This window comes from Cariama cristata, unplaced genomic scaffold, assembly GCF_000690535.1.
Source record: "Cariama cristata isolate BGI_N322 unplaced genomic scaffold, ASM69053v1 scaffold3682, whole genome shotgun sequence".
Classification (NCBI taxonomy): Eukaryota; Metazoa; Chordata; class Aves; order Cariamiformes; family Cariamidae; genus Cariama; species Cariama cristata.
The window spans coordinates 7,209-23,019 of NW_009605341.1; the positions used below are offsets into that span (position 1 = coordinate 7,209).

Genomic DNA, 15,811 nt, shown 5'->3' on the forward strand with positions numbered 1-15,811 from the left:
TCATGGTTTATCTAGCAGCTGTGTGACAGATCAAGTCCTATTAAGTCATTGTCTTTCTGGGACGAAAGGGAGAGATGCTGCTCAAGTGGTGATTGATGGGTTCAGCTTTTGGCTACACTGTACGGACAGCCCTGCCCAACCTTCCACTGCCAATGAGTTTGTACTTTAAGAAACAGTGGTAACATTTTCCTGAAAAGATGAGCTTTATCAAGGAGACATAGCAGAAGAAAAATGAAAACAGGTTCCTAAGACAGAATAAAAAATCAAAAATAACAGGCTGGACTCAACACTGCGTAGGTGTTGGGTGAAGTGCTCATCATGGCTAGCTGTTGCCAGACAGCAGGTTTTCATGCTGATTTGGCCCAGCTGAAGTTATGTGGTTTTACACGTATTCACTGAGAGTTTTATCCTGCTCATGTGGCTCTCAATGGAAGCGTGAAGGTGTTTGTAAGAGAAGTGGAAACATGGGTGACCGAAACAGGTATTGATACCCCAAGATAGTAAGTTCAGAAGAATACTGAAGTAATACTTCAAAAATTGCTGGTGTTGGAGAGGTACCTCAGACTTTTGAACTGACTGTTTAGTTACAGAGCTTATTAAGCTTTTGAGTGTTGTAGGATTACTCTAGAGTCATGGTTTTCTAGATTATGTTTAATGCCTTTTTTGATCTGTCATGCGGTGAATGACATGATGTGAATCCATCAGGCTAGTGAATCCTAGCACAGAGGCTGTGCCGTGACAGGGGAAACACATGGCATACTGGATATTAACTCTGAGAGTGCTCTCACTCTGAAGCCCCTTTTCAGTCCTCAGGCAGTTACAATCTACAGATCAGCTCTGTATTATTTACTGGGGCTTCGGAGATGATGTAGTGAACTATTGAGCCTTTAGGCTAGTGCTGTAATACCAAAATATTTATATTGATGTAAGAGAGTAAAATTTGGCCCAAAGCCTCATTGAATTGAAAAATGTATTAAAATATATGTTGGAAGAGGAATTTGGCATTGGCTCTGACTAGAAAGAAGAGGAAAACAGGTTAAAAGCTTGATTACTTTTTATTCTGTTTACCTATTTCAGAGTTCAGAATTATTCCACGTTTTAATTAAAGCATGGCAAGATCTCTTCTGCTATTCACTACAGAAAATGAAGAAAGGGAAGGAGAGGTGGGAGAAGCAACTGTTTGTCTAGTTGTACTGGGTGCAGCTAGATGCCAAAAATGCATGGGGACACGTAACAAGATCTATGTTGCTGTTTCAGTCTAAAGGCTTTTTAATAGATTCATCTGTCAAATCTCATTACTATTAGCATATAATTTTAAAATTAATCTTGGGTTTTGGTTTACTTCTTTCTCTAATGAGCTATTTACAGGGTCATTAATACTTCCAAGGTAGTGTAGAGAGAATTGGAGGAGAAAACTGCAACTGGGGAATGGAACAACTTCAGATTTACGGTCTTTTGGGTTGTTCTCCTTTTATAAGGATACATTTTGTAAAAATTCATTGGGGACAGCTAGATATCTGCTTATAAATCCTAACCTGTCTTTTGCAGAGAAGATTACCATGAAGATGGGTTCTGTCAGCCATACAGGGGAATTGCATGTGCACGAATCATTGGAAACAGGACCATTTATGTGGACTCCCTCCAGATGCAAGGGGAAATTGAAAACCGAATTACTGGTAAGCTCACATGTCTCTGTAGCACGGCAAAAAACATCCATGAAAGTATCCAATTCAGGTATAAATAGTGCTATCGTATTTTTCAGTTTTATTGGTCAATGACTAAGACATCATTATATTAAGGTTTAGAGGAGGTAAGCCAGGTTCCTACTTGTGCGGTTAGCAAAGTTGGAGCAAGGAAGAAAAATGTCTGCTGTCATGTGTGGAAGCTGCTTCCATGTCCTTAAGTAAAGTGTCAGAGCATTGACTTTTTAACAGCTTGTAGTTTATACCGGAACTTTTTGGATGATGGATTAAAATAGAAGATTTTTTTTAAAAATCAATTTGTGATGTAATAAAAATTTACTCTGTTTTGATTTTCTTGAAAAATGTATGGTAGTGCTTTTCCCTTTGTTCTCCTCCTCTCTTGCATAATCCTGGCAGAGTCTGGATTTCACATTGATTTATACAAAACAAGAGTCTGCCTTCCTGTGCTCTGCCCCTGCTGATTCTTTCTCTAATCATCTTTTGGTACGGAGTCACAAACATGTATCTAAAACCCTAATGTCTTTTAATGAGCTGTACATCAACATGAGTTGTCTTCACTGGACCTCAGTTAGCTGACATTAACAGCTGTGACTCTAATGTACATAAGCAGAGCAAGCAAATGAATCCATGGAATAGAACAAACTGTTTATCATAATATATGGCCAATTAACTCAGTCAAGCAGGAGCTTATTTGCATCTGGCCAGATATGTCTAACTGATTGAATCTGCAATTTTAACATCACTGGTTGCCAAAAAGACTTTTCCTTCACTTGTCAGCTCTGTCTCCCTAAAGATAGTACCTTGAAGGGTCATTCTCAAGGCAGAAATCCAGGTCAGGTTTTTTTCTCTTCTTAAGATGGTGATCATATTCTGGGACTGCCAAAATCCAGGTGCTGACCTTTCCTTGTGGTGTATGACTCATTTCCCTCCCTCCTTTCTCCTGTACTTTGTTGTAATTCCAGCCTCTTTTACTGTAATGTCATTAATTAATACATACTATTGATAACATTATTTTTTTTCTACAACATAATCTCTATCCTGTTTGCATGTTTTTCAGGAATATGGAAATGTTCAGCTATCTGAAATGGTTAAATCTCCTTGATTTAGATTCAAAACGTCCTTTTCAAAAAAAAAAACCAAACCAACAAACAAACCAAAATAACCCCTGTGGTATCTTCCAGAAAATGTTTCTTGATCAAGTTATACCTGTTTCTAGCGTATACAATGTGGACATTCATGACCTCGCTGCTGGATCCCTAATACCACTGATTATCAGTTAGATTTTGGAGGCTAGGGGCTGGGACTCTCTGTCCTGGAGTGGAGGAGAATTTCTGATGGAACAATTCTTTTTTAGGAAAACTCTGTGAACCACCATGTAGAGCTGCCCAGTGCGTAGCTACACAGTAATGATAATCCATTAATAATGTGGCATTTTCAAACTATATACATCTGAGGGACATACTAAATGCCTTATGCAAAATAACCCTGAGGATTTCACAACGTATCTGGTTCTTATGAGTCTCCTGATATGTAAAAGAAGTATTGCAAGACTGACTGTTCTCTGTCCAATTGATAGACTATTTTTGAAATTACAGTAGCTTGTTAGATAAAAAAATCTGCTCTGTAAGTGCTGCTGAGATTTTGCTTATACTTTTGCCCGTACTTCCTAAGTGCAGTTTTTGGTGGAAGGCCCTTGCGCTCGGAGCAGTAGGGCGTTCAGGGGAGGCTGTGCCTGGGAAACGGTGACACCTACTGCCCGACGCCAAGAACACGTAACAAGGTTACAGGTGACATCTATGGGGAATTTTCATTCTGCATTTTCTTTTCCCTGCTGTGCTGATGTGTGAAATAATTACATTCCCTTTGTCTCTACGGCTCCTGGTGCTCTTAGATTGTGGCCATGTGGTTAGGTGAGAATTGCAGCCTTCTATTAAAAAAAACTACGTTTCTGGAGAAAAACTTGAGACATGACTTGAAACACTGGAAGACCAGCAACAAATGGACCTAACCTGTGGATAGGTGTGGCTAGCAATGACTTTGCTGTGCTGTTTAATATCTATTTAACGACTAAAAAACTAAACCCCTTAGATGCCACCACACAGTCCCGCTGGCTTTTGCATCTCCCATTAAAATAAGGACATGATTGTGATTTATGCAGTCTTCGCTCATGCCGATCAAAATTCTGTAACGCCTTCACAAAAATTAGTGTGGTGTTTCAAATAGCCAACAGTGAGCCCTTCACTTCTCCAGGTTTATTTTTTCCCTGTTAGACTTTGGCACAAGCACGTCACAACTGTTGTTTGAGGCCTGATATCGTACTTGCATGCAGTGTTCTCTACATCACTGATAAACAGTTATATTCCTGTGTTAATATTCCTGTATTAAGATGAGCAAAGCTATAAACAGTACAAAAGGCTGGAGCTGGGGCTGCTTGCTGCATGTGTCATGTTTAGGAGGAGACAGGAGACTCTCTGATAGCAGATGGCAGCAGGAAGTAGATGGCTGAAAGGAGAGAGCTGGGCAAGAGGGAAAGAATTGATTTGTAGATTGTAGATAGACTGCCGAATGACTTGAACTGCTCATTTCCTCTCTTTTTACAGTGTACATTGGTGGAACATGCAGTCTAGTGAGCATCGCTCACAAATGACGCTTTCCAGTGTGGGAATGAACGTTCCTACATTTACAGCTTGTTTCATCCCCAAATGCACGATGCACATGCACATTTGTCTTTTATTTGCAATGTGCAAGAAAATGCTCAGATAAATGTTAGTGTGTAGATGCTGAGATTTGAAGGGGAGGATTAAACTCCTAATTCATTGTGTCATTCATCTTAATGTGATCAGTATGCTGAGACTGGTTACATTCATTTTTCCCAAAACTGCTACCTGGTAGGCTTCTCATGTCTACGAATAGCAATATCTCCCCAAATCCTTGATGGCACACTTCCTTTTGCCTGCCAAGACTTGAAAAACACTTGTCTTGTTTATTGATCAAAATGTCTACAGGAGGAAGAAGATAGGTAATCCTCATTCACATTGTATCTAATTAGGAACTTTGGAAATACATGTCAGCATCCTGGCAGGTATATCTGGCCTTCACTCTTTATCCTTTCAAGTTAAAATTAGTTAAGCACCAACAGTTTGCTCAATGCTAGTCACCTGGGTAAATTCCTAAGAACTGAGGCCCTAAAAGCTGTGTGCAGACATCAGAGGGACACTCGGACGCTGGGTTTGTTTTCTGTGTTTGTCAACTCTCCTTTACAGCAGAAATGACCTCATTTCCCTGTTGTTCAGTAGGCTTTCAGATCCTCAAGATAAGATGAAAATTGTAAAAGGGAAATGACATGAAAATTATCTTGCTTCCTATGCTTTTCGTGAATTAATACTTAAGCATTATTTTTGTTCCTTTCCAGCCGCGTTTACCATGATTGGCACTTCCACACATTTGTCTGATCAGTGCTCACAGTTTGCTATACCATCCTTCTGCCACTTCGTGTTTCCCCTGTGTGACGAGCGCTCTCGGATGCCTAAGCCACGGGAGCTGTGCCGGGATGAATGTGAAGTTCTGGAGAACGATCTCTGTAGACAGGAGTACAACATTGCTAGGTCAAATCCCCTCATCTTGATGCAACTACAGTTGCCTAAGTGTGAGGATCTCCCACGACCCGACACCTTGGAAGCTGCCAACTGCATAAGGATTGGGATCCCTGTGGAGAGACTCAGCCGATGTAAGTCTGGGTGTTTCATCATTGGGAAAAAGTAGGATTTGTTGCTTCCTCAGGTTGGGTCTGAGACAATATTTTATCAGTCATTCGTTTAGTAAAGAAAGTGCTGCTATACTTTGACAGTACTACTTTTTATCATGTTAATACTGACCATAATCTTGCACTGTTGTGAGATATAGTTAGCACGGTGAGGAAGTTGAAAGTATGCTGCTTAGTGCTGAAAAGTGTTATATCAACCACCCTGGGTTATAAAACTCAGTGTTCACACAACCAATTTGACACAGATTGGCATTGGAATGGGCTGCCCAGGGAGGTGGTGGAGTCCCCATCCCTAGAGGTTTTTAAGAAAAGACTGGACGTGGCACTTAGTGCCATGCTCTAGCTGACACGGAGGTGTTAGGGCAAAGGTTGGACTCCATGATCCCAGAGGTCTCTTCCAATCACATCGAAAAGAAAAAGAGATTTGCGAGGCGCAGCAGCATGTTGCAGACTTCCCTTCCCACATGCTTGCCCCCACCTCTGGCTCAGTCCTTGCCTTTCTGGATGAGTTCCCTCGTACAGCTATTTGTGAGTTTATCTATTAATAAACCTCAAACAGGCTGTGGAATCTTCACTAGAAAAATCTGTTAAGAAATTAAACATTTAATGTTCATTCTTTCTATATGGAAATCCACAAGAATATTAATCCTGTAAATTGAGCATGGAGTGTAATTGTCTTTCTTCACCCACATAGGATGAGTGAAAACATTGATCTCATTTCCGTGAATTTATATTTGCATCCAGGAGTAGAAGGGCTGTTCTGTTGTCAGTAATTACGTGCTGACAATTTTTCTGTCCACTCTGTTTCTGAGCATTTAATCACCACCCCCTACAATGTTCAGCAAGGAAGGTCCAAGAGACTAGAGATGCTTAAATTTCAAAGTGTGATAAAATTATCCTGAATATCCATTGCCTGAGCCCACAGTTAGGAGCAGGGGTCATGGCATAACGGTGGGCATGGAAGACAAGTGGTGTGCTAGTCAGGCAATAATCTGGTGTAGCTGAGAAGCAGAAATTACTTAGAAAATGATGACAGAGACAAATCAGCCAGGGCAGAGGTATCAAGCAAAAGCAATGAGAATAAAACCAACAAAAAATTCTGGCAAAAGTTGTCGGAGATCCTGGGAGCCAGCGGTTCTCCCTCTGGTGGAACAGCTGCGGCGTGAGTGCCCTGGGGGGTTGGAGGAAAGGCTTTGAGAGAGCTGGATGCCTGAGGGCTGGGGAGGGGGACTCAGAAAAATGGAGAAAGTGATGTTGCAAACGTGCAGAAAAATACATGATTCAGTTCAAGTGATACATAAGTGATACATATGGGAGACAAGCGCTCAAAAAGTATGAAGAGAGGGTAGCAGCAAAGCAGAGAATGAAGACAGGAGTTCAGCAGATAGGAAGGTGGTGTATCTAAACAGAAGAAAAGCCTGAGTCCCTTCTTTCTAAAGAAGAAAAGAAAGGAAGAATTAGCAAGAGGCATTAGAAAATGCAGCACTAATTTCTCTAGGAAGTGAGCAGTGTGAGGAAGACAGGAAGACGATGAGAAATAAGAGTGGCGGGAACTGTACACTGTTGTAATCTGAACACTTTTCCTGAAGTGAAACTCGTATCTCTAATTTAGTTTAACTTACGTTGTCCTGTATCTGAAAGTGCATACACACTCCTTAGTATCAGCTTGCATTCAGAGTTACCAAATATTGGCATGTATAGCCACAGAGCTGAGACACTCCAGGGCAGAATGCAGAAATAAGTAGGTGTAAGAGTACACATACCTGCAGAACTGAAATTTCAAACCCCACAGCTTTTATTTGAATCCTGAAGTGCTTAAATTCAGTGCATACATGATCTATGCACTTCAACCCTTTTGGTCTTGCTGGCCATTGATTGTTTTGGTTTTTGCAATGTTTTGTCAAACCTTGTGTTGCAGATCATCAGTGCTACAATGGTTCTGGAGCAGACTACAGAGGGACGGTCAGCGTTACCAAGTCTGGCCACACTTGCCAACTCTGGGACTCGCAGAGTCCCCACAACCATGATCTGACAAGCACACAGTTTCCAGAGCTCGGTGGAGGACATGCGTATTGCCGAAATCCTGGAGGTCAGATGGATGGGCCTTGGTGTTTTACAAAGAATAAAAACGTACGCATGGAACTGTGTGACATACCTTCTTGTAGTATGTATTCTCTTTCTTTTTTCCCCTACTATTGCCCTGAATCCTGCGTAATTTTGAATGTTCCCTATTTTTACAAGTACAATTCACTTAAAAGGATTGTGTCTTCAAATGTTTTACTTGCTATAATGCGGCATCCTTGCTTTGTGTTGTAGGCATTCAGTATTTTCTGGAGATCAGAGCTTGTGGCTGAGATATTGTGACACTTTTTATTACGTATTGGGTGCTTAAGCTAAGATAATAATTAATGATACTGCTGCAATTTGTATTCTAACTTGTCAAATGCCAGGCTTGATGTCCTTATCACCTGTATGTGTTTGGTTTCCTCACACTGCTCGATGATTTATTGCTCTAGCCCGGTATGGCATCTTGCAGGTAGCAAGGATTTTCAGATCCTGTAGAGGGAGATACAGCACCAGGCTTGGTCGGAAGGAAACCAAGTGAAGCGCAGAGGCAGAGATGTCATAAAACAGACGATCTTGTCAGAAAAGTCCTACATTATCCACTAGTGGCTCTGTACTGTGCAACTGATAGCAAAAATAAAAAGCACAGCTCTCACAGGTTAATACACTCACTTCCCTATATTGGTACAGCCTTCACTCTAGAGCTGTTGCAGTGGTAACAGTCTTTGGACACGACAAAGCAACTTAGTACTGTGCTTCATTAGGAAGAAAAGCATGTTTCCTGCAGCAACAGATGTATCATGGAAGCCATAAAAGTGGTTTTGTTACAGATTGCCTGGATATTTAAGAGCGCACAAAATCGATATAAAAGTTCTTAGTTACTTCACTTTTTTACAGTAACATGATTTGACATTTGTAATAAATTTTTGCATTGCATGTAACATGGTGTGAAGATAACACTGAGATGTGGTTGTGGTGAAAGCAGTAGCCACAAATAGCAAAACCACAGATTGCAGAAAACACCCCAGGCAGTTCCAATGTGCATTTTGAACATTACTATGCTTTCTTAGAGTTTCTAAGTGTCAAGAAAAAAGCATTTTAGTAAGGTTCCAGAACAGTCTTCTAGTATTGATGACTCTTCCACGACTGTCTCACTGTAACACAAAAGCACTTTAATTCTGTTAAGTACAGAACAAATGATATTTCTGCCAGTAGGAAGTGAGATTTATTTTATTCTGTGCAGAAGTAATACGAGTGGAGGTAAAAAGTGGGCAAAGTGCTGATGAAATGGCTGAAGTTGGGTGAGAAGGCCAGACTGCAATGTTGTGCTGTGGTTTATCACACTGAGTTCGCTGCTTTATGTACTGTGATGAAGACCACTCACTTGTTTTCTGTCCTCTGAACAAGATACTGCAATGACACTCTGGTCTATGTTCTGCAGTTTCCACAACTGTAAGCCTCAAAAATAAAGTTAAATAAATGACATACTGTTACAGTAAACACATTAAATGTGGGGCTCCTAGTTTATCTTCATACCGCTATTGCTACGCCCATTCAAACTTATTTGAAACATTTAATGGAAAATTATGGAGAAGGGGAAGTGAGTAATGCAACTTCTGTTTTCAAGCTATAGGAGTTTACTTTTTGTTTAAAATATAGTATTAATAATCATACCATAGGGGTTTTTTTCTTGGTGTTTTTGTTTGGTTTTGTTTTTTTTTTTTTTGCTTTACTGTTGAATGCATTAAAAATACTTATTGTAAACAACAAACATTTCTGTGCCTGACAGGTCCACGTGACAACAGTAAAATGGGAATTCTGTACATTCTGGTTCCCAGCATAGCCATCCCTCTGGTTATCGCCTGCCTTTTCTTCTTGGTCTGTATGTGCAGAAACAAGCAGAAGGCGTCTGCTGCGACACCACAGCGCCGCCAGCTGATGGCGTCTCCTAGCCAGGACATGGAAATGCCACTTATTAATCAGCACAAACAGGTATTTTTTCCAGAATTTGTGTCACGATTTTCAGTGTCTCAGATAGTCGGTGTTTGAATTGAGCCGTGTTGTAAGGGACCTCTTTTTCATACTGTGCTGACCATCTACTTCAGTGAAAACCAGGTCTTGCACTCACTAGCTGTATCTAGAAATGCTGGCCTTGGGCAACAGCTTTCAGGACACAGTATTTTATGACGTTTGTCCTTACCTGTCAATCCCCATTCTGTGTGTTGTCTCAGTGACTGGAAATGTTGTTACTTCTGATCCTGTCTTCAGCCTGCAGCTCATTTTTGCTCCTGGTATTGATGTGGTTGGTTTGCTTGTTGAAAGCAGGATGCACGGTGGGGTTTCTTGTCTAATCCATCAGCTCAGTCCACTGGTATTCTGAACCATCACTGAGTGGGGAGCTGAGCCGGGATGCAACATGTTTCTAAGGCTGTGTATCACAAAGGACGGTGAAACAAAAGTGGCTGTAAACTCTTGTCTACAGATCTCAGCTCCTGCATACAATTTTCTGGGTCAACTAACCCGATCTCTGCGCTAAAATTCTGTTCAGAGCTAATGTTCAATTTTTAATCACAGAATTTGCAAGTTGCAAGCTCTAAAAAACAATATGCAATTTGGAACAATTGGCAACATCTGTTAAAGGAACTGCAGAAACTGCCTGGTCCAGTCCACAGTCTGTTGGACACTAAAATCAGAACTTGTCCCCAAACCACCTGTTGAAGCCTCTTTCCAGCCTACCCTGCTCCCTCCTTCTGCAGTGCCTGGTGTGTGAAGCTGTGCCAGCTGCATCTGGCTCAGCTGGGGACTCCTCCAGCTCATGCTGGTCAGGACAGACCCATTAGATCATCATCACAAACTCCCTTGCTTTCCCTGCAGACTGCAGGAGGGAGGCTCTGGGGATTTCTCACTCCTGGGTTTGCCACTTTTTCTTTCATGTACCAGAGAGAAATTCCTTATTCCTTTGCTCCTCTTCCAACCCCTCTTCATCAGAGCTTGCGTGAGGTTTCTCAGCAGGGGTACTGTGTACTGCTACCCACAGGCAAGGGCCGTTGCTGTAGTGCAATGGAGGAGAAAAGGCATATCTGCTACTGCAGAACCGAAAGAGGGAGGTTTTGTTCCTCCTTCTGCTGGAAGGGATGTTACAGTTCACCCTGAGGCTGCCACCTCAGCCGGCACCCACAACTTTTCTGACAGATCTCCAGTGAGCACCTCTGGACCGATCTGTAGGGCAAGTGCAGCTGCAGTTAATAGACCTCTTTGTTTGCCAAATTTACTTTGAACTGATTATTCATTTAGCCTGCGGGATATATGGTCACTCCTTTGTAAAAATAATTATAGGTATCATCTTACAACATAATTCGATTTACACTTCTGATAATAGTATAACTAATTTCAAGGTGAACTGTAAAATCAATATACTGATGTGAATATACAAAAAGCTGAAAGGTCATTTTGGCCCAATTTATCTTCCATTTGGAGCATCTAACCACCAGGACCTTTTCTTTAATAAGAGATTCTGTTGTTTAGAAAACATTGTGATTTTTTGCTGACTTTCTTTCCTTCATTTCAGGCAAAACTTAAAGAAATCAATCTGTCCACTGTGAGGTTTATGGAGGAACTAGGAGAGGAGAGATTTGGCAAAGTCTACAAGGGGCATCTTTTTGGTACAGCACCAGGTGAACAGACGCAAGCTGTTGCCATCAAGACACTTAAAGACAAAGCAGAGCTGGCTCTTCGGGAAGAATTCAAACATGAAGCAATGATGAGATCACGATTACAACATCCAAACATTGTTTGTTTGCTGGGAATAGTGACGAAGGAACAACCCATAAGCATGATATTTAGTTATTGTTCACACAGTGACCTCCATGAGTTCTTGGTGATGAGATCTCCCCATTCAGATGTTGGCAGCACTGATGATGACAAGACAGTCAAATCCACTCTGGAACCAGCAGACTTTTTCCACATCGTGACTCAGATAGCTGCAGGAATGGAGTATCTTTCAAGCCACCACGTTGTCCACAAGGACTTGGCCACTAGAAATATACTGGTATTTGATAAACTGAATGTGAAAATATCTGATTTAGGCCTTTTCAGGGAAGTTTACGCTGCTGATTACTACAAACTGATGGGAAATTCCCTTCTTCCTATCCGGTGGATGTCCCCTGAGGCTATTATGTATGGCAAGTTTTCTATTGATTCAGATATATGGTCATATGGAGTTGTGTTGTGGGAAGTTTTCAGCTATGGCCTGCAGCCTTACTGTGGTTATTCTAACCAGGATGTCATCGAGATGATCAGGAACCGACAGGTTTTACCATGTCCTGATGACTGCCCCACATGGATATACACTTTGATGCTGGAGTGTTGGAATGAATTTCCCAACAGAAGACCAAGATTTAAAGATATACACAACAGACTAAGAACATGGGGAAATCTTTCAAATTACAACAGCTCAGCGCAAACGTCTGGGGCAAGCAACACCACACAAACAAGTTCTCTCAGCACAAGTCCTGTTAGCAATGTCAGCAATGCTAGGTACATTGGACCAAAGCAGAAAACTCCAGCTTTCCCTCAACCGCAGTTCATACAAATGAAAGGGCAGATGAGACCACTGGTCCCACCTCCTCAGCTCTACATTCCAGTCAATGGTTACCAGCCAATGCCTGCCTATGGTGCTTACTTGCCAAATTTTTATCCTGTCCAAATTCCAATGCAAATGGCTCCTCAGCAAATGCCTCCCCAGATCATTCCCAAACCAGGCTCGCACCACAGCGGGAGCGGATCCACCAGCACAGGCTACGTAACAACAGCGCCTTCCAACGCATCGGTGGCTGACAGGGCTGCTCTGCTCTCGGAGGGCACGGATGACATGCACAATGGAACAGAAGACATCGCCCAGAATCCCGTCCAGGAGGAGGAGGAAGAGGAGGGCTCTGTGCCTGAAACAGAATTACTGGGTGATAATGATACACTTCAGATGGACGAAGCAGAAATTCAATCAGAAGCCTAAAGAATTTGGCCTCGTTACTAAGAATTTCACGTCACTTCCATGCATGGAGACTGTAGATCCTTAGGCTTAATAGCAGTGATTTTGATCTGACGAAAAGAAACAAAACTAAAAAAACTACACCCATGTAAAGTGCAGCAGTAATGGTATATCGGGTTTATTGACCATTGCCACCATCAGATTTTGCAAATATGATGGTATAGAATTGCTAGGTTTAATCCTTTTTACTGTCCTACAGTTCTTGAGGGAAGCTGCTTTTCAGTTATGTACTGTTGCTGTGCAACGTATTGCAGAGTAGCATTGCACATCATGTATATCATGATATGTGAGTGTAATGTTAGTGAGTTATGCTTAAAACAATAACAAAAAGGAATCCAACTATGGTTGCAGAATTGCTCTGAGCATAAAGAAGTGCCCTGGATGTGACGGACCGCTTAGTTTATAGTATTTATCTCTCTGATACAATGGACACGAGATTGTTGTTTGCTTTTTGAGTCTGAAAAAATAACAAGTTGAGAATACTGATCCGTGTTTGTATTACAATAACCATAAAAGTAGGGAAACCGAACATAAAATTGACTGTGTTGAGTCAGACCACGGGTCTGTCCAGCCCAGTGGCATGTCTCGGGAGGCCATCGATAATGTCTGCCCAGGGAAGACTGCAAGGGCAATTTCCCTTGTAGAATTTCCCCAGGGTATTTCCCCAGCCTCCAGCAATTTGTGGCTTAGGGACTTCCCAAGCCAGAAGTGGATATTTTTTCTGTTTAATAGCCCTCGATGGAATTTTCTACTATGAATTTATCCAAATGATTTTGAACCCACATAAACTTACAGCATCCACAACATCTTGTGGAATAACATGAGAGGAGAGAGGATGGTTTTCTTTCATCATTCCCAATGAATGACTGTGACAGAAGCTTCCAAATGAGATCGTCTGACTGCATTTGTGGATGAAAGTATTCCTTCTCTGCTGTCTATTTTCAGCAGCAAGCAGCCTTAATACACTGTTAACCAAAAATGGGGATATTGTAGGGGATATTGTAGGTGTGCACTAACTTAACAATCCAACTTTAATTGCATATTGGTTATCAAGTATAGAAAAGGGCTCCACATGTGTGTTCCTACATTGTAAAAGTGTTGGGTTTTGTGCGGGGTTATAGACTTACTTGATTTACCACAATTACTGCTGGATTGCGTGTGAAACCATGTTTTTTCCTGCCTCTTCAGTGAAAATGAATCTTTGAACTTTAGAAGACCAAAATAAGCAATACTGTACAAAGTGCTGGTTTTGTGCTTCTATTTGCAGGATGAATCATGTACAGACCTTTAAATGTAATTTATGTTTTACTACATTTTATATACTTTTTTTTTATTGAAATATTTGAATTTTTGAATGAATGACTTTATAACTTAACCATTTACAATATTCACATGTGATGCAGTTTTATTGTATTGCTGTTTCATTTTGTTAAACATGCAGACAGGTCCATACATTTCATGACCCTTTCTGTAGTACAAGCAATACACACTCTCATTGTAGCATTGTAGCCAACACACACTTTAGCTATAAGTTGTACATCCAACATGGAGTATTCAATAAAGTGATGCGAAAAGTATGATTAAGTATGTTATCTTTATAGTTCCTAGAGCTGCTGTTCCATTATGGTACTTCATGGAAATGGAAATGGCAACAGTTCCTTAGGTTACAGGTTTCGTACCTGAACTACAACTTTTTATTTTATTACATTGCAATTCAGTTGTACGTCGTGTATCGTTGTGATCTACACCCTGTGTTCATGGTATGGCAGCATTACTTATTTCCAGCATTTCACCTGGATTTGGAAATGCACTGGTAGGAATAAAATATGAATGCTTTATTACTTGTGTTAATATAATGCAGCTTTGGGTGCTATTACTAAATAAAGGTTAAATAAATTAAAAAATGTGAAGTTTATTTACTTTAAGTTCTTTGTTTCTTCTAGGTTTCTTATTCTCAGGTTAGTGAACTTCATTAATCAACTACATTGGCTTCCTTTGCTAACTTACTGCCTGAAAAATGGAGAGTAAGTGGCCCAGTTACATCACAGATGCGTCAGCGAGAGAAGAGATGTAATAAAAGAATGAGTGGCAGTCAGTGGAAGCTTCTGTACAGCACTATCTGAAGTTCAACCCATTTCTGACAGTCAAAGAGCATTACAACTTCCGGTGCTTTGGGTGCAGTTTGGGAAATTCCTAATTCCCTTCTTCAAGCCTCAGAAATTAAAGCCTATACATCACTATAGTCAGAAAAAATAGGACAGACTCCTATATCGTCTTTCCCATCCTCACTAAGATGTGGATGCACTCTCAAAGTGATGGTAGAGGAATGGTATACAATTCTCTAGGCCAGCCTTGGTGATACACACAGTACCATAGAGGGGTTTTCTCCTCTCTGTTGAAGTGGATGCACTTCCCTGAGCTGCCATGATCAGAGCTGTGATGGCATGCAAACACCTTGTCTGCAGCTCAGGTGAGGACTTCTGCACAAGTGGGTACCACTATCAACACATTAGTGGCTAGTATGGATTGTCCTGTGGATTGGCAGTAACTTGTTGCTCTGCAACTCCCCAGGCTACTCCCCCCATGACGTCTGCTGCAAAGACCCAGCCAGAGTCGGGATCTGCCTTTCCTCCTCAAGATTTGGAAGCAAGGCCAAGGAAGAGCAGGGAAGGGATGTGGCGGTAAGTGGATGGGACAAGGTGGTAAGGTGGGAATAGAGGAGGGAAGGGTTGGGTCTGGGGCCCTGCAAAGCCAGCACAATGCTGCTCACTAGGGCATGCAAAGTTACTTCTTCCTGCCAGGGCTAGCAAAGCTGATCTTTGTCCTGGTGGCAGAACAACTTTTCTAGTGAAAAATACGTGCCTAGATGGCCAGGAGAGGGCAAGGTGTTTTAAGGAAGCCTGTGATGTTTTCAAAGTTTTCTATTGCTTCTTGCTAGTTCCCTACTCTGCTTCAGCCAATATGATCTTCCTAAAAAGACAGGAACTGACCTTGGGAAAAGTAGATAGAGCATTGGTAGCATCCACAGCAGATCACTGATGAGGCAGGAGTATGTTGCTAACAGAGGTTACCTTTTCCCCATCACCAGTTGTACATGACACTGGACCTGGTGCATGCCCTCCCTTCTGCCCATACCAACTGATTTAGCTGTCCTCACTCAAACCCAGATCTCTGATATGTTATGAATGTCTGATGTTGGCTCAGACTGTTGTGAAGAAAGAGCTGCTGGAGAAA

General features: G+C 41.5%; 1 protein-coding gene across 1 annotated transcript; it reads left to right on the forward strand.

Moving 5' to 3' along the window:
* The first annotated feature begins 464 nt into the window (after positions 1-464).
* Positions 465-12,900, forward strand: ROR2 (receptor tyrosine kinase-like orphan receptor 2). The gene is made up of 6 exons (XM_009695896.1): positions 465-481; positions 1,549-1,676; positions 5,116-5,430; positions 7,385-7,630; positions 9,320-9,522; positions 11,099-12,900. Exons 1-6 carry the CDS (start codon positions 465-467, stop codon positions 12,539-12,541), a joined length of 2,352 nt encoding a protein of 783 aa, XP_009694198.1. The 3' UTR covers positions 12,542-12,900.
* Positions 12,901-15,811: the final 2,911 nt, after the last annotated feature.